Consider the following 25772-nt stretch of genomic DNA (forward strand, 5'->3'; position numbering starts at 1 on the left):
AATGCGTGAGTGGCTTGCACGTATTGACAAGATAGTTCTCTGTGTGTCTAAAATGCATTGATTTGTAAATATTTATACAAGTTATTGATCTGTATATATACAGAGCTATGCCACTTGTCTGAAGAATAAATAAAATTTATGGAAAATATTATGAATATGTTTGGATTTTGATACAGAAATTATGCTTAATCGATTTAATTTACCGATGGAAAGAGAGCTATGTTATCATTGTTGGCGGCTATGAAACACATGTTACACTACAGGTGCAAGTCTCCTGATAGAAGTCTCAGTCGATTACCATAGCTCATGTCCTTCATCGTCCATCGTGAACAGTTAACATGTCGATTTATAGATCTGAAGTCTTAGCTTTATTTGCTGGCTGTCGTTTTATGCAATTATTGACGAAGTATGCACACCAGCAAAGCATGGAATATTCAAATGATACTACAGCATCACAGCCGTTTCGTCAATATTATACGTGTCAAAACATGGTAATAGAACACTTTCATCACGCTTAAAATGTATCGAGTAATATTTTTTTTTCTTTATTCTTTATTGAAAATGCAAGTGATTTATGCTGTTAAGATCAATGTCTGAAACTTCCATAGCTATATCATAGCTCAATTTAAAATGTAGATTTAAGAATATAAATGAAATTACAAATACATATTAATTGATTGTATCTTATTGTTTCATCTTAGGGATTTTTAAAAGTCTCTTCAGTCCATAACGGTCAATATTCCAATTTATTACTTGTGTATTGCAGAATTTCGTACTTTCGCTGGTATCACCAATCACGACATCGATGGTTGGTCTGATGTAGGCCTAGTGACAGATGAATACAACAACAAATGCTACGGCATCCAAATGGACAACAATGTTGTACACTTCTGTATTTGTGACTGTTTTATTTTAATATTTAATGGTTAAAATAACATTTCTTTTTCATAAAGAATTCTAAGGTTAATAATTGGTCTATTGCATTTTACTGGGAACTCTATTTCTTTTTGTCCGTTTATAAAGTGGCATATCGCCTTGAACTTTGACAATATATTTTGTCCAAAATGTACGCACTGATTATTTTCCATGCATTTACCATTTCATGTAATTCGTCCCTTACAGACAAATATACCCGTTTGACCCATCCACATGAAACTATTCAAGCAATAAACTATTACCAGATTGGACATACAGTTGATATGAAGCCCATCCGGAATGAAGATAAAAGCCATGAATATTTATCTTTCGGACGGATGGGCTTCATATCAACTGTATGTCCTATCTGGTAACAGTTTATTACTTATATTTCCATTACGATCATTCGAATTAAAAACTATACACGTATAACCTTTAAATTTCCTGCTTGCGCTAGTGTTGACGTCACCAAATTCAACAGCAATAGCATCAGCTTCTGAATATAGTTCAACACAAAACGGTTTGAAACAAGCGAACAAATGAAAATTATGCCATGACGTTTTTTAATACAAGTGATTTTGTCAACACGATAATACTATTAGATTTCATAGACTGCACAACTTTAAAACCACTTTTGAAATTATTTGACCGTTATGTATAAGCGTAAGCATACATTGAATACATTGTCAGTGACGCGGCGGAAACGTTAAATATTCATACGCTTAATCAAATTGGAGTTCATAGCCAGATATTGCCCATCTGGATTAACATAGATTAAACGGGAAACTGCAAGTAGAATGGAAATATATAGTTATGTGATAGAAAACATTTAAAAAAACAAACCATGTGGATAAGAAAATACCAATTTCATTGACAAATCATAACAGACAAAATACATTGTATTACATATATACCGTGTAACTAGTGTCGTTCATTAATCTGTAACATGTCGTAATGAACATTCAGAGCGTTAGAATAAGATTTCAAATAATTCTTCACGAATGAATAATTTTAGCTGAATAGCGTGTTTATTTATTTTATATACTCGTCTGGTAGATGCACACAACTTGTAGGAACCGAAATACATATTTCCTAGCGGTGGCTTGAACGGCCACCACTCAATATCTCCCATAGTATTTTCCTTATCTTCTTTGGACATTCGGGTTGACCCGACATAGAATAAAACCAGGACATTGTTCGTTCACTGTCGACAGAAAAAACAAAACAAATTAAGACTGTTAATGTATTTGATTTCTCCAAAGAATAAGACGTTCCAGAAATCGAGTAATTATATTAATACATATCTTCAGTCGACATATGATCACTTACTGAATGCATAGCACAAAGTTGTTTCAGAGTTATCGTTATTACTATGAAGTTGTGTCATTAATGATATATTTTCATAAATTTTGAAAAATGTATCAAAAAATGATTACGCTAAAGATGAAAAACACAATGTTAGAGCACAACATACAAATCAGCACATTGAACAGTGTTACCCCTGCCAAAGGATAATGCCATATGGTTTTTTATATTGGATGTTGTTCGTGGAATTTTCCGCAAGTAATGACATCACTCATTATGGCTTTCACTCAATCTACTCTTGTATCGGGGTAGATCCAATACTTTAAAGAGGTAGTATTAAAAAGAACAAAGTAAAGTATTTTTAGCCATTTTTTGGCTTCTTTTTACGACTAGGAAAATAGAGAAAATGCTACCGTACAATGTACATGTATATACTTACCGAAGCAGCTGGAACCATCTCGCCAGGCAATAGTTTTATGTACCAATGGAAAGAATGCGACGCCCTTCAAGAAACTGAATATAAATATGTAATTTAATATTAAAATCTAAAATGACAAGTTAATTAACACTAAATAGCAAAACTAATTACAAAGCGATAGAGGTTTATTCATTTTGCAAACATTAATACGTATTTGATTGCAAACTTGGCACTTTTCTTGTAATTACTAAATATGAAAATACACGCAAAATATCAATGGTACATTGAAAAAACCTTAAATATAAGAACACATGTTTTATTTTCCTCCATTTTTTGCTGTGATTTTAACTACAGTATCCAATGTATGACAACTCAGAACATAATGAACAGTATCAGTAATAATAACGGCAATTGATTATGTATAAATGAGAATAGCTTCTTTGCTAAAATATAGTTGCTTGTCTTTCTATCAATTGGTTACTAAATAGATAGAAAATAAACTTCAAACAGTATAATTGTCTCTTCCACAAATTTTCGGCCTCTTGGTCATCTTCAGGTACATAGAAACACAAGAAAAGCTAAGTGAAATCCATCCTGAATCTTTTTATATGAAAGAAAATATCATATCAAAATGTTCAAGATGGATTTCACCTAGCTTTTCTAGTGTTTCTATGTACCTGAAGATGACCAAAAGCTGAAAATTTGTGAAAGAGACATTAATACAGTTTGAAATATATATATATATTCTCCTCTAGAGGACTAGTATTTGGAAAATAGAAAATAGTTTATACGTTTTTACTGCAAATATTTTCATAGCTTGCTAATTGCAACACATCGTACTAAATAAAATGTTTCTGTCTCATTGATATCCTCATAAAAGTTCGAAGTTGATATGAAATATTGTTTTATATTAATACCTATAAGTATATCCTCAGTTTCTATCTTTCAAACTTTGCCTCACCCCACAGCAAATCATTTTACCATCAACAATCATGTTGACTAATGAGAGGACACTCTCTGCATTTTGAGTTCTTCTTGACAGCTGGTCATTGAAACAAATTTCAGAGTTGGTTGAAATCAATGTATCAACAAATTATCTAAAAAATGAAGGAAATGTTAACACGAATGTGTTGTCTTTATTATTAGAACCTATATCTTCTCTGGAATTGATATTTTACTAGTATAGAAATATCAACGCAAATGAACTTTGACAACGAATGTTTAATTCTTTACTATGGTATGAATGCTTACCCAATATTTCCCAAGTCCCTTTGAAACAATGCAATAAGAACACAAGTTATACGTACAGATACAATTTAACATTATAAATGGATAGAGTAACACTATGCAGTGATTAATTTGAGCCGTGTATATATTGCATCGGTTCACTTTCTTTGTTGTATTTCACATGACGATAAACACAAACGAAAGTCAAAATGAGTATCACTTACCTTTGTATAAGTTTGGTAGTTGTGGACATTCTGACCGTGGTCTTATTATAATATTATATCAAAATAATTCTTAATGGTAAAAAAAGCAAAAAAGAAAAAGAAAAAAAAAAGAATACATGTGGCGTTTAATATTGTTTTGATAAGCATTAGATGTTAGTAATTTCAAACACAGTGAATAATTAAAAAATAAATTATTCTCAAGAATTGAATCTGACCGTCATATTGACAAAACATTATTTTCACAAATACACAATGTTGAATAATGAAGTTATGATACATACTGGGGCCCTACCAGTATTCGTGTTTTTGAAAAAATAACTGTTTGCATCAATAAAACAACACCATCATGTCAGCAGCTCCAGACATTTGGAAATCTGGACGCACAGTAGAATATGTATGCTGTTCCGTCACGGCTACTGGTTGGGTCCCAATACTTGACATATTGTATACAAGATACCTGATAATTATTTAAATGTTTAGGTAGTAATACGAATGTCTTTATCATAAACTTATACAATACATTGCGATAAAAATGTCTTAAAACTGTAATATGAATTATTTGTATCGATTTCTTCACTTTTAATGAATATTGTATTCAAGAGAGCTGATAATTATTTTAATGTTTATGTAGTAATTCTAACGTCTTTATCATAAACATATACAATACACTGTGATAAAAATGTCATAAAACCATAATATGAATTATTTGTAATGACTTCACTTTTAATGACTACGTACCGGCTTTTATCTCGTCACCTAATGCTATAATTTTATCCCCGTCAACACGGAATAAAAACCTGCCTGGGACACCAATGTTACTTCTGTGTTCAAGGTTGATGACGTCATCAAAATCAGTGTTGTTTACAGTGTAGCTGTTGTTATTGTCACCAGCGTTGAATCCGACCTGATATAGGTATAATTGTATCCCGAAGAATTCAGCCTACATTATAACATATCATTGCTGATACTGAACACACTAACTTAGTTATGCTTTGTCATGTTATCACTACACTACATGAATGGAACGCTCTCATCTTTTTAGAATTAATGTATGCTACACACTAATGTATATCAAAATATACAATGAAAAGAGATAAAGAATAAAGTATGAAAATAAAACGTATGCATCTGCATGGAGAAAAATATTATCAAATGGAACAACAGATGATTTTGCAAAAAATGTTGGGTTTGATCTTTTCTCGGTGTGTTGCAATGGACACCCAAATAAACAATTGAATTGTTTTAAAAGTATTTTGAAACTCGTATGATGTTGTGTATGTCTTGACACTACGAGCTGGAATTTGGATTTACCTAACTGATTTATACGTGACTGTCCAAAACATGATCACATACATTTCAGGCAAAATCTTATAGGCCAGTTATGGTTAAAATCTTGTGCTTCCATGAACGAACGAAAGGATTTATTCCAACTGTCTTTGAAAATAATCTAGTTATTTCTTACATAGTCATAGTTACTGCAAGGAAATAGTTGCAACAAATACTCCAAAGCAGATTACATAAAACTTCTTTCTCAGGCAATGCGACGGTGTGGGTATTACAAAAGAATTTACGGTAACTTTTAAATATCTTAACGCAAATATAACCAACTTCGCTAGCCAAGGGTACAGTAGTCTACGATGTTGAATCCTTGGCAGATGTCACTTCAAAACTGAAGTTTCCGCACAGCGCCACCTGTTGGATCACGGCATTTACGTAATAAGTAACCAATGAACAAGTTCGAATCATTGTTGTATGGATTGTCCTTTGAAATGCACATGTTTTTTGCGACAGATTCAAAATACCAAAAACAAACATGTTGTAACACCGGTTATTGTGTTTCATGCTCCAGTGTCCAATTTTGTCAGGAGATCGCAATTTATCTTTTGTTGAACTTTGAGAAACAGAAACAACATAAGTATTTACTTTCCTAATTTCTTTGGAGAACAACGTATCCAAGTACTTCATTAAATGATTGACTAAATAGTAAATATGACTCCGCTAGGAGGTGTTGTTGACAGTCATGATACGCTTCAATTTACAAATGTAGGTCACTACAATCACTTCGGTTTGGTTTATTTGACATATAAAAACTGCGTTTTCATTGGTCGCATGAACGGATACAATCAGAATTTGAAAGCGGGAACTTCAATTTTGACACGACATCAGCCAAAGGTTGCCGGTAGAGTTTCGGACTGATTACCTTTGGCTAGCGAAGTTGACATATGGCCTGATAGTTTAAAATGGAGATAATATATATAGTTGGATATCGGAAAGCATTTAATACTATTTATAATGCATTATACTATTATTATATTAGGATTCATACATGTATATATTCATATTCCATTCAATACCCATATCAAAACATAACCGGCTATGGACCAACTCCTTACAACTTTCTGTTTCATTTTAGTTGCCCAGCGACCTTGGGTTGCTATACATCAATAAAATGAAAACAAATCAAAATCGTTAAATAGTGTTTGTAGGGCATCTCACTCTGATAGTTCATCTGACAGAAATAAAATTATTTAGATATTTTTGATAAGGCATTATTTTATACGATAAATACCTGTGGACAAACCAATGAATACGAAGTATACTTTCTCAGAAGATATACAGAGTCAAGGAAGATGTTTGTTAAAGAAGTAATAGAAATGTTAACTTACCGGAACAGGGTTATTACACTACCAAGCCACAAACGCACTGTCCTGCAGCATGTGTCCTTCTGTTCATCACAGACCCTGACAAATTTCTGATTAAGGAACATTGGATAGCTGACATTTAGGTAGACCACTTGTTAGAAACCTTTGTCTTACCCGTGTCTAAACAATTAGGTCCAAAACCTTTGTCTTACCCGTGTCTAAACAATCAGGTCCAAAACCATTGTTTTACCCGTGTCTAAACAATCAGGTCTAAAACCTTTGTCTTACCCGTGTCTAAACAATCAGGTTCAAAACCTTTGTGTGACCCGTGTCTAAACAATCAGGTCCAAAACTTTGTCTTACCCGTGTTTAAACAATCAGTATCAAAACCTTTGTCTTACCCGTATCTAAACAATCAGGTCCAACACCTTTGTCTTACCCGTGTCTAAACAATCAGGTCCAAAACCTTTGTCTTACCCGTGTCTAAACAATCAGGTTCAAAACCTTTGTCTTACCCGTATCTAAACAATCAGGTCCAACACCTTTGTCTTACCCGTGTCTAAACAATCAGGTCCAAACCTTTGTCTTACCCGTGTCTAAACAATCAGGTCCAACACCTTTGTCTTACCCGTGTCTAAACATTCAGGTCCAAAACCTTTGTCTTACCCTTGTTTAAACAATCAGGTTCAAAACCTTTGTCTTACCCTTGTCTAAACAATCAGGTCCAAAACCTTTGTCTTACCCGTGTCTAAACAATCAGGTCCAAAACCATTGTCTTACCCGTGACTAAACAATCAGGTCCAAAGCCTTTGTCTTACCCTTGTCTAAACAATCAGGTTCAAAACCTTTGTCTTACCCGTGTCTTAACAATTAGGTTCAAAACCTTTGTCTTACCCGTGTCTAAACAATCAGGTCCAAAGCCTTTGTCTTACCCGTGTCTTAACAATCAGGTTCAAAACCTTTGTCTTACCCGTGTCTTAACAAACAGGTTCAAAACCTTTGTCTTACCAGTGTCTAAACAATCAGTTCCAAACCTTTGTCTTACCCGTGTCTAAACAATCAGGTTTAAAACCTTTGTCTCACCCGTGTCTAAACATTCAGGTCCAAAACCTTTGTCTTACCAGTGTCTAAACAATCAGTTCCAAACCTTTGTCTTACCCGTGTCTAAACAATCAGGTTGAAAACCTTTGTCTTACCCGTGTCTAAACAATCAGGTCCAAAACCTTTGTCTTACCCTTGTTTAAACAATCAGGTCCAAAAACTTTGTCTTACCCGTGTCTAAACAATCAGGTTGAAAACCTTTGTCTTACCCGTGTCTAAACAATCAGGTCCAAAACCTTTGTCTTACCCTTGTTTAAACAATCAGGTCCAAAAACTTTGTCTTACCCGTGTCTAAACAATCAGGTTGAAAACCTTTGTCTTACCCGTGTCTAAACAATCAGGTCCAAAACCATTGTCTTACCCTTGTTTAAACAATCAGGTTGAAAACCTTTGTCTTACCCGTGTCTAAACAATCAGGTCCAAAACCTTTGTCTTACCCGTGTCTAAACAATCAGGTCCAAAACCATTGTCTTACCCGTGTCTAAACAATCAGGTCCAAAGCCTTTGTCTTACCCTTGTCTAAACAATCAGGTTCAAAACCTTTGTCTTACCCGTGTCTTAACAATCAGGTTCAAAACCTTTGTCTTACCCGTGTCTAAACAATCAGGTCCAAAACCATTGTCTTACCCGTGACTAAACAATCAGGTCCAAAACCTTTGTCTTACCCTTGTCTAAACAATCAGGTTCAAAACCTTTGTCTTACCCGTGTCTAAACAATCAGGTTCAAAACCTTTGTCTTACCCGTGTCTAAACAATCAGGTTCAAAACCTTTGTCTTACCCGTGTCTAAACAATTAGGTCCAAAACCTTTGTCTTACCCTTATTTAAACCTTATCTTACCAAATCAGGTTCGAAACCTTTTATTCACACATCCTACTAAACAATCTCTCATTCCACGTAAACAAAGGTACATATGACACATTTAAAAGAACATAGGACAACATAAACATGGATGAACAATAAACATAGACATCACAAACATTACGTGCAACTTAATAATTTGCATCTATGTCATTTATATTGTATTATTTCTGATTGATGTACTTTTTATTTTGCAAATCAAGTGTGTTGTGGAAAGTGTTAAAACGAAGTCTGGAGAATTCTTATCTACAAATATAATGGATTGGTCTAAACAGTACCTGTACGTGTAGATGTATTTTTGACTAATGCTAAGCACAAACAAATTATAAATCTGAACAATTGATTACGAGAATGTCTACGTACCGGCTATTATCTCATCTCCCGCTGGTATACTGCCATTCCCGTCTACACGGAAAATAAATTTGCCTGGGACGCCGGTGTTACTCCTACGTTCAAGATTGATGATATCTCCATGGTCAGTGTTGCTCAAAATGTAACTGGTAGTATTGTTACCAGCATTGAAACCGACCTGGATTGAAACATCGTCATGCTAAATAAATGCTTTAAAAATTAAGCCATTGGGCTGCGAATTTATTTTGAGACTAAGATAACGTTTGAAATTGTGAATCATTATTTCGTTGGTTGGAAACGTCTTTTTTACAGCCGAGGTTATATATGGTGGCAATTCTCTAAAATTCCTCAAAATGGTAAAGTTAAATTGCTACAAAAAACTAGAAAATATTGGAAATTTGGCTTTATTTGATAAGGTTTAACGGTTCATCGAAAGCCAGTTTCTTAAGGACCACGGTTTAATATTAAAACATATTAAAGGGATGATTCAGTGAGGCTAATTCGTTACATAACCACGAAGCAAAATGTGACATAAATGTATTGTTCCACATTCCTTATGAAACATGACTAGAACAAGTGACAAATTCAACAACATTGTTAAGTATTTTGATTAATACCATTGAAATTCCAAACGTTGATCAATACGATTAAGCAGGTAGAACATGTACGATGTACCCATACCCGAGCCAAAGTCACGTACGTTAAACAAATGCAATACATAACCACTGAGGAGTTGATGACATATCTATTTTTAGATAAGAACATGCATCTAATAATGTTTACACAACTGTAAGAGCGATTTGAGTAGTTCTAGACAAAAAATTATTTACTATACAGGCACGGGTCAGGGTTCGGCATACAAGGCTATGTGGAATGGCGATTGAACATTTCACATACATTTGACTACAGTGGGCTTTTCTGACATATCACAGTAAAACCAACTAATATAATTTTCATTAGAACTGGTTTGTTTCCGAAATCTGTGCAAGTTTTAATGTAATCTTAGACTGAATTGTCACTTTAAGGTAATCTTAAAAGGTTATTTGGTTTTATTGGAGTCGATTACTAAGGAAATCGAACGAAGATTTATCAAGATACACCCCCTAGTCTCATCAAAGCTTTAATTGGCATTGACCAGGACTGCATATTATGGATTTATCTAGATTCCTGTAGTTTTTAAATTCATTGCGTTATCATACAGCCTAAACAGTTTGCAATATATTTAATTAGAGCACTATAAGCAAATAAGTTCATTGTGTTGTAACTGCTATTATTTTTAAAACAAATACATTAATTTAGTTCAGTACAATGTACAGTAGTCATCTTAGTCACATGATTTAAGCGCATGAAGAATTGTATCCCTTATTATTAAACTACTATCTTAAAGAAGGCCTCGAATCTGAATGCTATGTTTTGCTAACAAATGTGTATACAACAGTATCATGTAAATTGGGGCGTACCAGAATTGCTTATTACATGTCAGCATTGCTTATTATATGTCAGTATTGCTCCCAATAACCAATAATAATAAATAAATTCTTCTAATAAAGACGAACACTCCTTACTAACGATTGTACCTACCGCCGACCGACATGATCGAGTATGATGACTATAACCTTCGCCTTTTAAAACAGACGAGGAGATAAAAGAGCATACATATTATCAGTGCTAAAGCAATAAGGACTTTGAAATTGGAAAGTATCGGACGGTGGGCGAACATATCAACTCCATCTTTTACACGACATAAAATAACAATAATTTGATTGCTGTTGGACCTACCTGTGCTTTTCTTTTATAGTCGCCAGGATACCCTGCCCATTCGATTTTCTGATAATGGAACATTGTAAAAGATTTGTCTCCGTCTGTCATTAAAACAACCTGAAACGTATTTCTCTGAAAAAGAAACATACTTAATGAAATATAACGACACAACGATTTAATCAACGAATCTCGAAATTTCGAAGAAAAAACCCAACAAAATCCCTCAGAAACAAGCTTACAGTATGTGATGCAAGCAACACACGCCCCCTGTCATCAATTGCATTTTCTAATCTATGGCAAGTTATTATTGCCTAGTTATGTTCATTGTATGAATTTTGAACAATTTCTGTTGATGTGTCCTCAAGTTATCGTCCGGAACCGTAAACTTGTGAAACAAAATATGTTTAATATATTGATCTTTGTAGTTGACCTTTTGACTCCAAATTCAACCCCAAACTGTATTTTCTCATATGCTACAATTGTGTGAAGTTTGATTAAAATCCGTTTATTTTATTGTCTTAAGTTATCGCCTGGAAAAGATTTTTTTTAAACAATCTATTTGTAGAAACAAATTAGATCCCAAGTTGTGTTTTCCCATATGCTACCTTGTGTGAAGTTTCATCAAAATTATCATCCATTAGTACTCAAGTTATCATCTGGAAACCAGTTCCGGACAGACACACACAGACGGATGGACTTCGGTTTCAATCATAACATTTATAAAAACGTTGTACCAACACTGGTAAGTAATCATTATTCGTATAAAAAAATAAATATAGAAAACTAGATATTACTTTGTTAATGACCTTAACCAGATCATGGCAGAACCATAAAAGTTATAGTTTGAATATAATCGAATTGGTATCTTATTCTACCTTATCCGCGTCGTCCCCCTCTGCACCATAGTACGGAACCTCCAGCCAGGTTGCTGTAAAAACACTTGTCGGTTGGAATGTAGTTTGGTTGTCATAGTAGTTAGCGATGTCCGTTTGGGCGCGGATAAGGATGTCTGAGTCGTTTGTTATCCTGTACCAGATTTGTCCGGTTGTAGTTGTTATAATATCCATCCAAAACACGGCGATCATTGGGATTGACAATGGGAATGGTTTGGGTACACTCCAGGCGCCTTCATCCGTGAAAGTTAAGAGTCCATTAGCGTGAACCTGTTGACGAAAATGAGACATGGGAAAGCTATATCTTTATAATTTCGGCCAATTTAACACATCTTGTTTTATAAGTTAAAAAGTTATAACAGTTTAGCACTTACGTAAACTGCAGTATAGTTATTCCCAAAAAACTTAAAATTGAACATGATGTCCGATGACCAACCGTCGTCTGTTTGGCACAACAGCTGGTCTTCCAATGGAAATAGATACGGATATGGGTACAAATCCTGCTGAAGAATCCCCATGGCTACAGATTCAAATAATAAAGTCACAACGAGTGCAGGAATGTCAGTCATAATCAAACTGTGTTACAGAACCTATGTAAAGAAATGTTTCCGTCAGATGTAACGTGTTGACCAAGTGTATGGTGTCCTCCCGGTATACTCGGTGTAAAGATGGGTAGTTGTATAAACTGCCTGGAGTCGTGTGATCGTTAGTGTAACCTGTATCAGCTGACGTTGATTGGCTACGATATAATTACATGTACAGCTGTATATCAGGCCAGGAATTAACACCCGCCCTCATTGACCATATATGGTGTGCCTTCGCGTTATACTACATGTAATTAATTTAGATATATCAGTATCATCTCAAGTAAATACAAACCAGATTCTGATTTTTTCTATATTTTATTTCCCCACTGAATGTATCCGGTATCCGAAGAGCCAATAAACAAACAAAATATTAGTCCGTTTCAACAAAAAGTCACATACGTATGTGACTTTTAATACAACATATTATCTATGTAAAAATAGCATAAGGTTATCAACTTGATCATTTGTCAAAATTTGGTATTTTTCTACGATTAAAAATATTACATAAAACATAAACTTTAAATAACTGCTACGTGGCCTACAATTACATCAATTGCATGAACAGCTATATGTAATCATGTAATGTCTTGCTTGTGTGAATCTGAACGACTAGAAAGACTGCAGTCCGGTGTCTTCTTGTTATATTAGACATCTGCGGTTTTCAAAAAGACAGACTAGGTACGCGGATACGAGCGTGGACAACAGATAAATGGGAAATCGTCTTAAAGGCATTGTTTTACATTGTGTGTAACAAATGTGTTAAATACTCAATTATCGCGGCAAATGTTTTATTTCAAACCCTAATTGTATAGTATAAATTAGTTATAAACAACGTCCGGACGGTAACAATGAATTTATAAACTATATATCTATATAAAAAATAACAAAAAAAATCGAAGCTCAATATTATTGGGACATTTTAACAGTGCTATGTCGCTTAAAGCTTGCTACCAGAGATACAGAACAAGTACGACCCAACCGGTCATATTATATATTGACAATAGGCAAACTTGTCGTCCCACTGTCTTTACGCTGAGTGCTCGGCAGGAGCAGAAATTACCACTTTCATAGACGAAGGTGTGTCGCGGCCAGGAGACTAAACCTAGTTCCCTCCGTGCATAGACGACTCAAGGCCAAAAGCCAGACGGTGTTGTTATTTAGAAATAAATATCTTTGTTACTTGTTATTCAAAAAGGATTAGTTAGATAACGAAGAACACTTAACATTTCATATACAGTATCTACGGTTAAAAGAATCTTGGGTAACAAATGCTTTAAAATCATCTTCATTAAATGCATTAAACATATAATTTTTAAGTCGAGATGGCTGGTCGTTCGTGTATGTATAATTGGAAGGATATAGATACACTATACGGAAAGATGAATATAAAATTAATTCGTTTTCTTTCAAACTTCATCTGATGTAATAGTACATTTTAAAAATATGGCGACGTGGCTATTCTTCCAATAAGACTCTATTTTAAAAAGTGGAGGATCCGGGTGCATATATAAGGCCACATACAGAACAATGTTAATATTTAAACTTTAATAACGTGTTCGTGCGTAAATAAAATCAAGAGATAAAGGGCTGTAAAAGAAAAAAAAACATAAATCCGGATCAAAATGAATGTTGATCTTTTGTCGAGAAATGCAAAATACGAACTTAATTTTTATTTCTAAAGCCTACCGTTTCGAAATAAAGAAAAAAATCTTTTTAGAGTTAAAGCAGTCGTATAACGTTTGTGTTAATCTACCAATCTGTCTCAGTAATATTGATCAAACCTAACCTTCATTGACAGGCATGCAGCACATTAGTTGACAAGACCCTACTTTAACACACGGGTTATTTTTGAGGCATTTTCACCGACAACTCATACGAGGCGGCAAACTGATGTGTATCTCGTTTACTATTACACAAGGAGACACAACACGAATATACCGCAGTCTCCCAAAACGTAGCCATTAACACGCAACAAATTATATACAGGGGAGGCCTTCTTTAAATGATAGTAGCTGTTAAGAGGACTTCAAGTTTAATCAATAAATCACCAACGGAAAATCGGCTTTTATCTCAATCAATATAAAAAGAAGATCTTGAAAGCAAGCATTAAACTTTTTTTCGATTTCTGATTGGACTAAGTATGAAACGAATATGTATTAAAAAGCGAAAACTAGAAATTCTAATTTTGTCGTCAGCCAATGGGAATAACAATATGATGAAATATAGTCTTAGTTTTGATTTTGCATTGTTTGGATTGTGAAAGGCCCAATAAACATAATTATCAGGAAATATTGTGATTCATCAAGTGAAAATTCATGTGATTAAAATTAATTCGTATCAGCAAAGTTCAATATCTAAGATAACACCATACACGTCTTTTATACTGCAACACCTGAAATATCATGCATTAATATAAAGTTGCTAACGACGTTTGTGTGTACTAAGGTTCCATGCACTATTTGAACTAAAGATATTTTGTATGACTACGTATAACTTCTTAGGTATACTTGAACATAACTAAGTTGACAAAAAGTGTGTATGCATCAGGTCTAACCGTAGGTATTACTGTTAACTCGAAGATTGTTGTGTTGTTTGTAAATTTGGTAAAATATGCAAAAAATTGTACATTTCAGTTAAGTAAATCCTCAGGGTTCGGTTCATGTTTCCGTCATCAAACATCAATCCTTTATATCTATAGAATGTTTGTTTGTTTGTTTGATTAATTAACGTCCTATTAACAGCCAGGGTCATGTAAGGACGGCCTCCCATGTATGCGGCGTGTTGCGTGTATGTTGTGCGAGGTGCGTGTTTTGGGAGACTGTGGTATATTCGTGTTGTGTCTTCTTGTATAGTGGAACTGTTGCCCTTTTTATAGTGCTATATCACTGAAGCATGCCACCGAAGACACCAAGCGACAGGAGAACTGGTTTGACCGGATTCGACTTTATGAAATAAGCGTTTCTAGTACATGCTATAAACACTAGTAAACATAATGACATGGTTATTTGGTGACAAAAATATGTTTTTGCCAAAATTTACGAACAACACAATTATCTACGATTCAAAAATAATATATATAAAGACGGATCTTTAGACACTTTTAGCAACTAAGTTGTATGTTCATGAACACCTAGAAGTGTATATAGGAATACAAAAGTTACTAGTTAAAGATGATTACCTGCTGACAAACTGTACGTTTTTTTTCTATAAAAAAAACCCAGGAACAGATGAATAAGTATTTTTCTTTTGATGCAACAGTTTATTACTTTACACTATTACATGAACCACTATTGAAAAGTTTGAGCTTCTTATTTTACTACAAGATAAAAACATTAAAAATAATTAATTGCGTTCCGAAAAAATTCGTGGAACAATGTCCTTCATGGAATTAAGTTCTGATTGTGCATGCACCAAAAGCAATATAAATTATTTCATATTATTTATTTTTGTGTGTTAATTAGACATACATATATATATATATACACGATTAAACACCAATTATTGTTAAAATGATGAGAATCGTTTCTATTCTGTCAGCGGTGAAGCATCTTTAAACAGGGTCTAAATTCTCCATAAACGTATATATGTAGATCGTTTACGTATTGAGCTGACTTATTTTGGATTGGTTTATTTACGCCCTATTAACAGCCAGTCGTTAATCTCCAACTATATCAATTCAGGTGTTTGTACATACAAGATGTATAGACGTATTATGCTATGTTTGTACCTCCTGTTAAAATGTATATTTACTCGAGAAAGGAGTTACCGTAGGTAAATTTAGAACAGAACATTGAGAAAAAGGTGTGGTAAGAAACAGGATTTATTAGGTAAGACAGGAAGAAAACAAAGGGAATCACCAATCATTTAGGTGTTATCTTCTACATCTAAATATAAAATCATAATAGAAAAAATAAATCTTTGGGATGAAATTTGAATTATTTGCAGTAAAATCATACGGTTTTAATGGACATCTTCAACATTTTGGGTGGTAAACAAGAGTCCCAATGGGTCTGTATCGTTTATCTGGATATTGTGTAATGCTTAGTGCTTAGTGCAAAAAATAGTATTTAAAAGGGAATATTTTCAAAGTATTTGCTATTATTGATTAATTATAATAGAAATGGATGCCATGTAACTTTCTTTCGCGGCTAATGGCAAAACAAGCTTATGCAGATTAAAGAAATGAATGAAAATCGCGAAGTTGGTTTATGGTATATGTAATGGAAGTAAGTTTTATACGAAATTTTGAGATACAATACGTATCCTTTATTTAAAGATAGTAATGCAAATACTTGGTCCTACCGTCTTGCCACAGAGGGATCAGTTACCATTTTAACAGTATATCTTCACCTTCCCTCAAAGATGCTATGGTTAAAGTTGGTTAAATGAATTGAGAAACAGTAAATTTAATTCTGTTTCTATATGACCGTCCTCCTGTTCCAGAGGGGACCGAGTCACAATGTATGAAATATCACATCCCTTTCTAAAGGATGTTTTGACAACAATCTATCTGTTTCTGACCCTTGAGGCTGTGTGAGCTAAATCAATTCTTCAATTATAAGAACGTATTTTGATAATTAAGAAAACAAATGTCGAGAAATTATGAACTAAGAATAGGCTATATTGTGAGAGGGGACTCACATGCATGATATGTAGAGGGACCGTCACCTCTTAGTGAATGCACGTGGAGATAAACCTGTACGGCCAGTTTGAAGCCCATCCTTCCAAATGGACAAGTTCGGTTTAATTTTAGGCTATAAAATGAAATGTTTATTGTTGGTTTCGGTAAATCTATACTGTAGCTAGTTTGCGAACAAGAAACCTCGCAAACATTTTAATAAACAAATGTTCTGAGTATTGCTGAAGCAACTTGGCGACCCCACCCAGTACTATTACACTGACCTTAATATATTTTTAGTAACAGATACAAATCTAATTCCAACTAAGATTGTCTTTCCTTTATTATAAGGTACCATTGTATGAATTTTCATCAAATATACATCTATTCGTTCTCAAGGGGACGTCTAGAAACCAACATCCGAACAGACAGACGGAGTATAAAAATATAGTTCCTTCGAGTTTCACTGACAGGTGCCTTTGTCTCTGTGGGCATGCTTCTGTAAAATAACGCTATAAGAACGTCGAAAGTTTCACTATTGCAAGGATACCGCAGTCCCCCCCTCCAAACATTCACACATAAAACCGCATTCCCCCCCCCCCCCCGCTCCAAACATTCACACATAAAACATTGTCAAATTATTTGTTTAAAATCATGGTAAGTTTCTTTGGATAGCCCCTTGAAATTAGCTGCCCTCGTCAAATGTGGATTTTTTAAAGGGTTTCCTCTATGGTGTGCTACTAATAGGGGCCAAGGCTCAAACCATGGTATCATTTCAGGTGTCTCAACTATCAAAAATCTTCAAAAATTAAAACAGTTAAAAAAAATTAAAATAGCAACGCTTTTGAAATGCCAGTATTTGTGTGTTACTAGGTGTCGTATTACCAGATAACATTTACTTTATGGAAATAATTTTATAGATGATTCAGGTATTTTGTCGGGTTTTTTTGTTTTGTTTTTTAAATCGGACAGAGATATAATGATGTTATGTGGAGCATGAATATTATTTCGTCAGCTTTTACAGAAAAAGTAAACAGGAAAATACCAGGTATTATGGAGTAATATGAGAACACGGACGCTACTGCACGAAAACCAAGTCAAACAGGACAAAGGATGCTGTCATATGAAAGGAAGATATTACTTTATCTAATATGCGTCGTGACATTTTAAAGTAAAATTAGAATTTGTTGGGATAAACCTGTCGTTTATGATCTAAGAGATTAATAAAGAAAAACTGAAATCGAGAAATGTGTGTATCGAAGCAAGAAATCGTTGTTATTCAAGTCAAATAAGACTTTTTGAATACAGTAATAGTTTTTCTAAACTTTTATTACAACGATTTATGTTAACAGGAAGTTAAACCCATTCAGTCAACCAACAGCATCATAAAAGGCGAGTACACGAGATTTTCCGTTTTACTGGTGCTGCCTTTGATACCGCCTCACTTTTAGCCTTAAATGTCCGCCCCTGTGAGGAAGGCTCTAGTTTCTATCACTTGGCTGAGACACATCATAGTCTATAAAAGTGGTAGCGCTCAGCATAAAGGTTTGGTTTGGCTATTATATCTGCGGACTCCCTTATTATGTGATGTCTCGCGTGTGTGAAGTGCGAAATGCGTGTTTGGGAGAATAGAATATTGGTGTTGTATCTTCTTGTGTAGTAGAACTCTTGTCCTTTTTATAGAGATATAGCTCTGTATCATGCCGCCAAAGACACCAAGAAACACACCCCACCCAGTCACATTATACTGACAACGAGCGAACCAGTCGTCCCACTCGCTTCATGCTGAGTGCTAACTAGGAGCAGAAACTACCACTTTCATAGACTATGGTGTGCCTCGGTCAGGGGACAAAATCCAGTGCCTACCTCACTGGCGCGAGCGCTCAACCGAAGGCCAAAAGTGAGACGTGTCAACTGAGACGTTAGGAAGAAGAAAGTTAGCTAGGAAGAAGAAAAAGTACAATATCGTTAATTTAGTCGCCTTTTAAGCTTGCAACAGGGCCAGCAGATACACCTCTTAACAATCTGACTAAAACACAGATCCTTATTATCACTACGTTTAATATGAGGATCTTATAACATCCCATTAGGAGTCACGTTCGGGTGACCTTTGGAAATGACCAACCAAATTGCTGCTGCCAGAATTGACTAGGGACGAAATAGTTTGAAAAAGCTGTCAGAATTATTTTCGTGTATATAGTCATCTCGCCCTATGAGCACAACAATGCTAAATGTGAAATGGAGTTATCAATTGATGGAGTTGATGGAGTTATCAATTGATGGAGTTGATGGAGTTATCAATTGATGGAGTTATCAATTGCCATAGCAATGTGTAGAAAATTTGTTTGTTTGTTTGTTTGATTATTTTAACGTCCTATTAACAACCAGGGTAATGTAAGGACGGCCTCCCATGTATGCAGTGAGTAGCGTGTGTGAAGTGCGAGGTGAGTGTTTTGGGAGACTGCGGTTTGTTCGTGTTGTGTCTTCTGTATCTGAAGTACACGTGGTAAGTAGGTAATTCGAACATGACCACTTATAGGATGTTATAAAAATCTCTGTAGGCCTCTCGGTATAAAGGGAGAGGGACGACTGCTTTGCCAGTATAAAGTGACCGTGGTTAAGGGAGGGTTTGGGTGCTTGCTCCTTGTGAGAGGGAAATAAAAGTGCATTACTACTCGGTAGTTTTATATTACAAAGATTTAAAATAATGTCATCGGGTGTATAATGTCTTGGCAGACAGTCAGTTTAAAAGGCATTATAAGGTAATAAATCACGAACAGAGTCTATTGTTACTCATTTTAACTCTTGTTACAATAGAAACACGGGTAAAACACCAAATTACCACGGCAACTTATGTCTTCAGATGTTAAACTCTCAAGAATCCAGCGAAGAGAAAATGGTTCTAAGGGAAGTAATCCAGCCTACATTCAGGATCGTGCTGACTACCGTTATTAGTTTTTAAATTTTTAAGCATTGATGTCACTATTTTTTGATTTTATCGGGGTATGAAAAAAAATTGTTTGCAAACTGTGTGAATCCGCGTAGCGGATTCTCACAAAAGTTTGCAAACATTTTTTTTTCATACCCCGATAAAATCAAAAAATAGTGACATCAATACTTTTAATTAATTTTATACTCTATTTCATAAAACGAAGTATGTTTAAATGTAACATTACAGTGGTTTTTCAAGGGATTTTTTTCCGAATCAATACGCAACGTCAATGTCTCTATTGTGACATCACGACAACGTCGGGGTTTCGCGCCATTCTCGGATTTTTTTTTTTTCATAGTGGTTGGATGCAAAAAAAATATTGGTCAATCAGAAAGCCAGATTTGGTATGGAAAAAAAAAAGAAAAAATAATTATTGCTGAATGCATCATGTTTGGAGAAATATGAAACTATAACAATCATCAGTTTAGTCCAGTTTTATTCAAGTCATAAATTAATAATGCTGTATACACTTAACGGATTTGACTTAAACTTTACCGGCATTACAAATAATTACAATGCAGGATAAATAATAGGAAGACACAGTATATATTATATCCTGAACACAACTGCCTACACTAACTAGATGTATGGTGTTTGACATCATCTAGGACTTAGCTTTGTCCTTGACCTTTAACAGGTTAGCGACTAGCGCAGCCTCCCTCATTGACAATTGTGATTCTCCTATACTCCTCGGATCCGTACTTACGCAGTATCATGGCCAGATAGTAGAGGAAGGCTGTACTATAAAAATGGCTTTGTTTCGTTGAGCTGGTCAATGAAATATGTACGCATTCTCACATTTATTTCGATGAACTGAACTTTTACACATCCACGAATTAAATGAGGAACTACAGACAATTCGCTGTACAATTTGTACTAGACGCCTAAGATATTTTGTGTAATGGTTATTTGTTTACATTGAGTGTATCTACGGTTTACTCTGATATCTTTAATGATAAAAGTTGTTTCGAAAGAACGTTAATGCTAAATCAGGCGAGATATATTTTAAATAAATTTTCGTTAGCGAACAATTGAGGCCATGGTTATTTGACGACGGGTTATTTACAGACATCGCCTTACACATTACTCGATAACTATCCTTGAATTAGAGTCATCTATATGAACATTTGAATCTTTTTTATGACTAGGGACTAATGACGATAAAAACACACATAACAACAGTACTACAATTATCAAATTAACAGTTACGTCATTGAGCTTCCTGATGACGTCAATGCCATGTTTTTCACTTCTTTCCATGAATGCAATAGCAGCGAGCAGGCCCGCCGCCACCACCTGGCAGGCTAACGCTAAGACTGTTAGGGCTGTGATGAGACTGAAGAAGGGAGGCGGGGGCGTGGCCGCCTGTAGAAAACGCAGACTTGTGGTGGTGTGTAGGAGAAGCACTAGGATTAGTAGTCCTTGTAAAATAGTCTTCTTCTTCGTGTACTCTGCCTCTTCCTCCTTCCAACGGGAATCCTGGAACAGAAATAGACTAATAGAATCGTTCATCCCTTTTGGGGTCAAACTAAAAGAATCGTTCATCCCTTTTGGGGCGAGATAAATAGAATCGTTATCCCTTCTGGAGTGAAATGGGGGGGGGGGGGGGGGGGGTTTACGTCAGTTTTAATCAGCTTTTGGCGTGTGCTAAAAAGGGCTTTTGTTTATAATGGTCCCCGTTTTGTACATTTCAAATCATGGATTTTAGGAGGAACATAATTATGCATGCTTGAATTTGACACGATTTATGGGGTTTTCGTGTCTTACAAAATAAAGCCATTTTGCGGTAATATTAAAAAGAATGACGTTGGATTACGAAGGAAAGCAATGTTTTCATCCAGTGTCAATGTAAAAGTCCATAGCTAATCATGACACTATGGAGAACTTCGGTATTATGTGAGACAGCAGGACTAAATGATAAACTAATCGCTGCACCATCTGACATGGCAAGGACATGGGTGATGCCATATATTAAATACTTTTCAAGAGAGTGCTTATTGACAAAAACGTTCTTCCATTGACTTATGGGCAACTATTGGTATCGGAATACTGTTGACGTATGCTACAGCGGTAGCCGGGACTGTAGTTCTCAAAGGATTCGTTGTTTTGGGATTGTGGATTCGAAAACAAAAACTGTATCACGAGCAATGAATTAGTTGACACAACAGATTATTATTGGAATAATAGTGAAACACGCGCTTGGTCGTTTTACCATTTGTGTTGACTTGTCGACCATCATAGCAGATGGCCATTGCCGAGAAGCTGTGACGTCATTATCGACCGTCGCATAGCGTCCCATTACCCGCTTCCGGTGATGGCTCCCTTGGCGTCGTGACAACACGGCATTGGCTGCCATGTTCATGGTCGCCTCTTCGAACGAATCCATTCTCCAAAACAATCTTCAGACACATAGAACCTAAAGCCAGAATAAAACCATTTCTCACACCATTATTATAAAAATGTACTATCAAAGTGGAATCGTTGATAGTTAGGTTTATCGCACATGTCCATCACAAAAGTAACATCAGCTTTATGGAAGTTTCTCAGATATATAATAAGTACTAACTACATGTACTAAGTAAGCGGAAAACTGGCCCCGGAAATCGGTGCCTTGGTGATTAACTAACTGAAATATGTTTTAACAACTACATGGGTCACCTCGAACGTTTACCGGAAGTTGATTATATAATTATGTACATGACAAATATACATCAACCCTGTCAAGTCTAAGGAGTGGAATTCCAACTAACGTTTTACCGAAAGTTGATGTCCTTTTATTTATTTTTTTACTGATAATTCGACTATATCGCCGCTTACTAGAGTGGTGAGCCGATAGAGACATGCTATCTGATAACAAAAGGCGTCAGATATCATTTACATGTACATGAAAATGGCTGAATAAAACGTGCATCAGATTGAGTTTAAACAGAATAAAACGGTGAAACCAATTTTTGATGCTGTTGTCTTGCGTAATATTCGTATCAGATCCCCGTGTACTTTATCTATGTACGTGTAGAACATAATGAACACACATATGATATACATGTACGTTGTGACTAACTCGTGCTATGTAAGATGTATACATCATTGCGTGTGTTTATAATAAATGCCATTCTGAGTGTATGGAAAGTATGGTTATCTCAACGAAATACATCTTCGTTCACTATTGTCTTTATCTCGACTACTCAACTTGAATTTTCCGGAAATGTGTATAATGAGATTAATTTGTCAAGGGATGACTAATTTCTGCTTGTAATATACATAAATATAGATTTACATACTACAATCGTGAAACTGGATGAACAATTAGTTGTAAACGTATACAGGGCTGAATGGATTGTTGTGTATCGTATAAGTTTCTATTCTTCAGAAAAAGTTGGGAAAAGTTAGTGAAGTTCGCAATGAGATAATTAGAGTATAATATTAATTAGAGTATAATATACCTATCATTTATCCACAGATCCACAGGGACCTGGTCCCTGTGCATTTATCTGTTTATATTGAAGCTGATGACAAGGATCAAATATGTGGTGGACCCCGCCTATTACTGGTAAAATAGATATGGATCAATTACGGACAAAAACACAGTTGAGTGATGTACCGGAGACTTGTGTGACAGTGGGGCCTATTTCTGTGTATGTTTGACGGGAAAGTGATGCTGCATGCCAGTGTTATAAATGGAACAGTTTACATAGCGCGTATAATTCTAAAATAACAGAGTCTGTATGTTTACAGTTACCCAGTCCAAGACGGCATGTGCGTATTGTGATGTACACGTACTTTACACGAGCTTGTTATAACGATTTATACATGTCGTTATCCCAGGGAGACCGAACTGTGTCTAGAGATTAGTCACGCCCTATGAATCCCTACATTTTCTACTCTCCATCTTCCTTCAGACTTTTCACACATTTCAAAATCAGATCAAACAAATGACCAGCCAAGCCTAATAAGTCTTCACCCAATACCGATTCCCAGCCCCACTCAGTGCCCCAATGCGTATAACGTAAATTCTTCCAAATTACACGGGTAAATGCCCACAAAAAAATGTAATTGATGCATTAATAATTCGTCTAATCCTAACATATATATAGTAAGACGTGAAGAGTAGAGTGTGAGATCTTGGATTAACCGAGTGTGTATTTTTAACTTTTGAATCGTTCGAGCTTTGCTCTTTAGATACATGTAGATAAAAATCGTTCACCCGTAACGCAAACTAACTCAGTAGTAATACAATATACTCTGTATCATATAGGAAAATACACCGTAATTTTTTACATGCTAGATCTACAGTTTTAGAAACTATTACTCCATCCACCAACACACACACATATAAAAACACAAGTAATTATCTGTACAATAATCCCAGCCACACTATCCCTAGACTCTAATTGTATCCGTCCCGCACGTGTATTACAGAGGTACACGTGAATCCCCACACGTCATCCCCTAGTCCTGAAAGTACCCGTCCACAGCACGTGATCTTACCTTGGGATTCAGCTCCATTTCACATCGTCTGGTTATAAAATGTCCACAACCTGACAGTTGTAAAGCCACTGTGCAGCTCTCTATACTTCCCTAACTAAGTACAAACTTCCTGTAACATTCCACCAAGTGTCCTTTTGAGCTGAATTTGTTTGTGTATCACATTTTTAATCTGTGTGTACACACGGTGTTAATTGCGTTCTGGTAAGAGCATACAGTAAAATGTAGCTATGGAAAAAGGCGACTAAATTTAAGACCTTATCTTTTCTCTTCTTTCTGATTTGTTCATCCAAACATCTCTTTGATACCTCCTTACTTCTTAGGCCTTCAGTTGAATCCCCGCTCGTGTGAGGAAGACTCCGGGTTATGTCGTCTGGTCGAGACATAACCAATAGAGCGTTCAGCATCAAGTGAGTGGGACGACTGGTTTGCCCGTTGTCAGTAGAATGCGACCTGGTGGGGATTTGCTTTAGTTACCAGTAGTCTAGACACAGCACGAATACACCATAGCCTCCCGAAATATATATAGACATTCAAACACTACAACATGTTACATACATGGGAGGCCGTGCTCAAATGACCGTGACTGCAATATGACGTTGATCAAATAAACTTAAAGGGCCACTACCTTTCCGAAACGGCTTTTAATTTTTATAATAGGAATGTAAAACGAGATCAATAATTTTGTAGAGTCGCAGAAGTTATTAACTATACGTTTACTAGCACACTTATCATCACCTTCAAAACTGTTTAATTAGAATAAATAAAATGTTAATTTTCATAACGCGGGTCGTTTTATGTTTCCCGCCGTCGTCCTAAATGCCGCGCGGTAGTTGACTATCACTGCGCCAGACGGCAAAACAGCGAAATGAATCTCCACTGTTATAGTACATTAGACAGGAAATCTTGCATATGTTTGGTGTTGTAATCTCATCTTAAGCCATCGATATATATTTTCTTTTGTTATTAATGTTTTTAAGAAACCTTTAAATTTTGCTCCGGAAAGGTAGTGGGTCTTTAATAAGTATATGTGTGTGTATTAAAGTTTCATTTACGATTGTATTTGGACATCGCCTCACTTTTGACCTTCTGATGAGGTTGTCTCTGGGTTCTGTCCCCTAGCCGAGACAAATCAAAGTCTATAAAATTGGTAGTTTCTACTCCTGCTTAGCGCGCGCTCAGCATAAAGGGAGTGGGACACCTGGTTTGCCTGTTGTCGGTTGGGGTGTGTTGTGTTGCTTGGGTCTTCGGCAGCATGCTTCAGTGATAGGGCACTATAAAAAGGGCAAGAGTTCAACTATACAAGAAGACACACCACGGATATATTGCCGTCTGCGTGGGAAGTCGTCCTAAAATATGACCCTGGCTGTTAATAGGACGTTAATTAATCAAA

General features: G+C 35.5%; 2 protein-coding genes across 5 annotated transcripts; both read right to left on the reverse strand.

Moving 5' to 3' along the window:
- Nucleotides 1-1766: 1766 nt before the first annotated feature.
- LOC138315894 (sushi, nidogen and EGF-like domain-containing protein 1) lies at nt 1767-12424 on the reverse strand. 4 transcript variants are annotated; one of them, XM_069257221.1, is made up of 7 exons: nt 12072-12424; nt 11680-11967; nt 10823-10936; nt 9056-9221; nt 3556-3680; nt 2660-2733; nt 1767-2119 (listed from the first exon to the last, which is right to left on the reverse strand). In XM_069257221.1, exons 1-5 carry the CDS (start codon nt 12264-12266, stop codon nt 3622-3624), a joined length of 822 nt encoding a protein of 273 aa, XP_069113322.1. In that variant the 5' UTR covers nt 12267-12424; the 3' UTR covers nt 1767-2119; nt 2660-2733; nt 3556-3621. The 4 variants fall into 4 exon arrangements, with proteins under 4 accessions (XP_069113322.1, XP_069113332.1, XP_069113341.1 ...); XM_069257231.1 differs by having other exon boundaries at nt 3556-7121; nt 7236-9221; nt 12072-12422; XM_069257240.1 differs by having other exon boundaries at nt 3556-7046; nt 7160-9221; nt 12072-12422.
- Nucleotides 12425-20827: 8403 nt separating this feature from the next.
- Nucleotides 20828-24521, reverse strand: LOC138315917 (uncharacterized). Its single transcript, XM_069257294.1, has 3 exons — nt 24383-24521; nt 22107-22310; nt 20828-21373 (listed from the first exon to the last, which is right to left on the reverse strand). The coding sequence occupies exons 2-3, from the start codon at nt 22278-22280 to the stop codon at nt 20978-20980; spliced, it is 570 nt and encodes a 189-aa protein (XP_069113395.1). The 5' UTR covers nt 22281-22310; nt 24383-24521; the 3' UTR covers nt 20828-20977.
- Nucleotides 24522-25772: the final 1251 nt, after the last annotated feature.

The sequence above is a fragment of the Argopecten irradians genome, chromosome 1 (genome assembly GCF_041381155.1).
Source record: "Argopecten irradians isolate NY chromosome 1, Ai_NY, whole genome shotgun sequence".
NCBI lineage: Eukaryota > Metazoa > Mollusca > Bivalvia > Pectinida > Pectinidae > Argopecten > Argopecten irradians.

What these genes read in the sequence shown, in the direction of transcription:
- LOC138315894 (XM_069257221.1), bottom strand. Translation starts at nt 12,266, where the DNA reads ATGACTGACATTCCTGCACTCGTTGTGACTTTATTATTTGAATCTGTA. An exon ending in AGGGGGACGACGCGGATAAG is followed by an intron (nt 10,937 to 11,679) that starts GTAGAATAAGAT and finishes TTTCTTTTTCAG; the next exon opens with AGAAATACGTTTCAGGTTGT. An exon ending in ACTATAAAAGAAAAGCACAG is followed by an intron (nt 9,222 to 10,822) that starts GTAGGTCCAACA and finishes GTTTCAATCCAG; the next exon opens with GTCGGTTTCAATGCTGGTAA.
- LOC138315917 (XM_069257294.1), bottom strand. Translation starts at nt 22,280, where the DNA reads ATGGATTCGTTCGAAGAGGCGACCATGAACATGGCAGCCAATGCCGTG. An exon ending in TCGACAAGTCAACACAAATG is followed by an intron (nt 21,374 to 22,106) that starts GTAAAACGACCA and finishes TTTCTGTTCCAG; the next exon opens with GATTCCCGTTGGAAGGAGGA.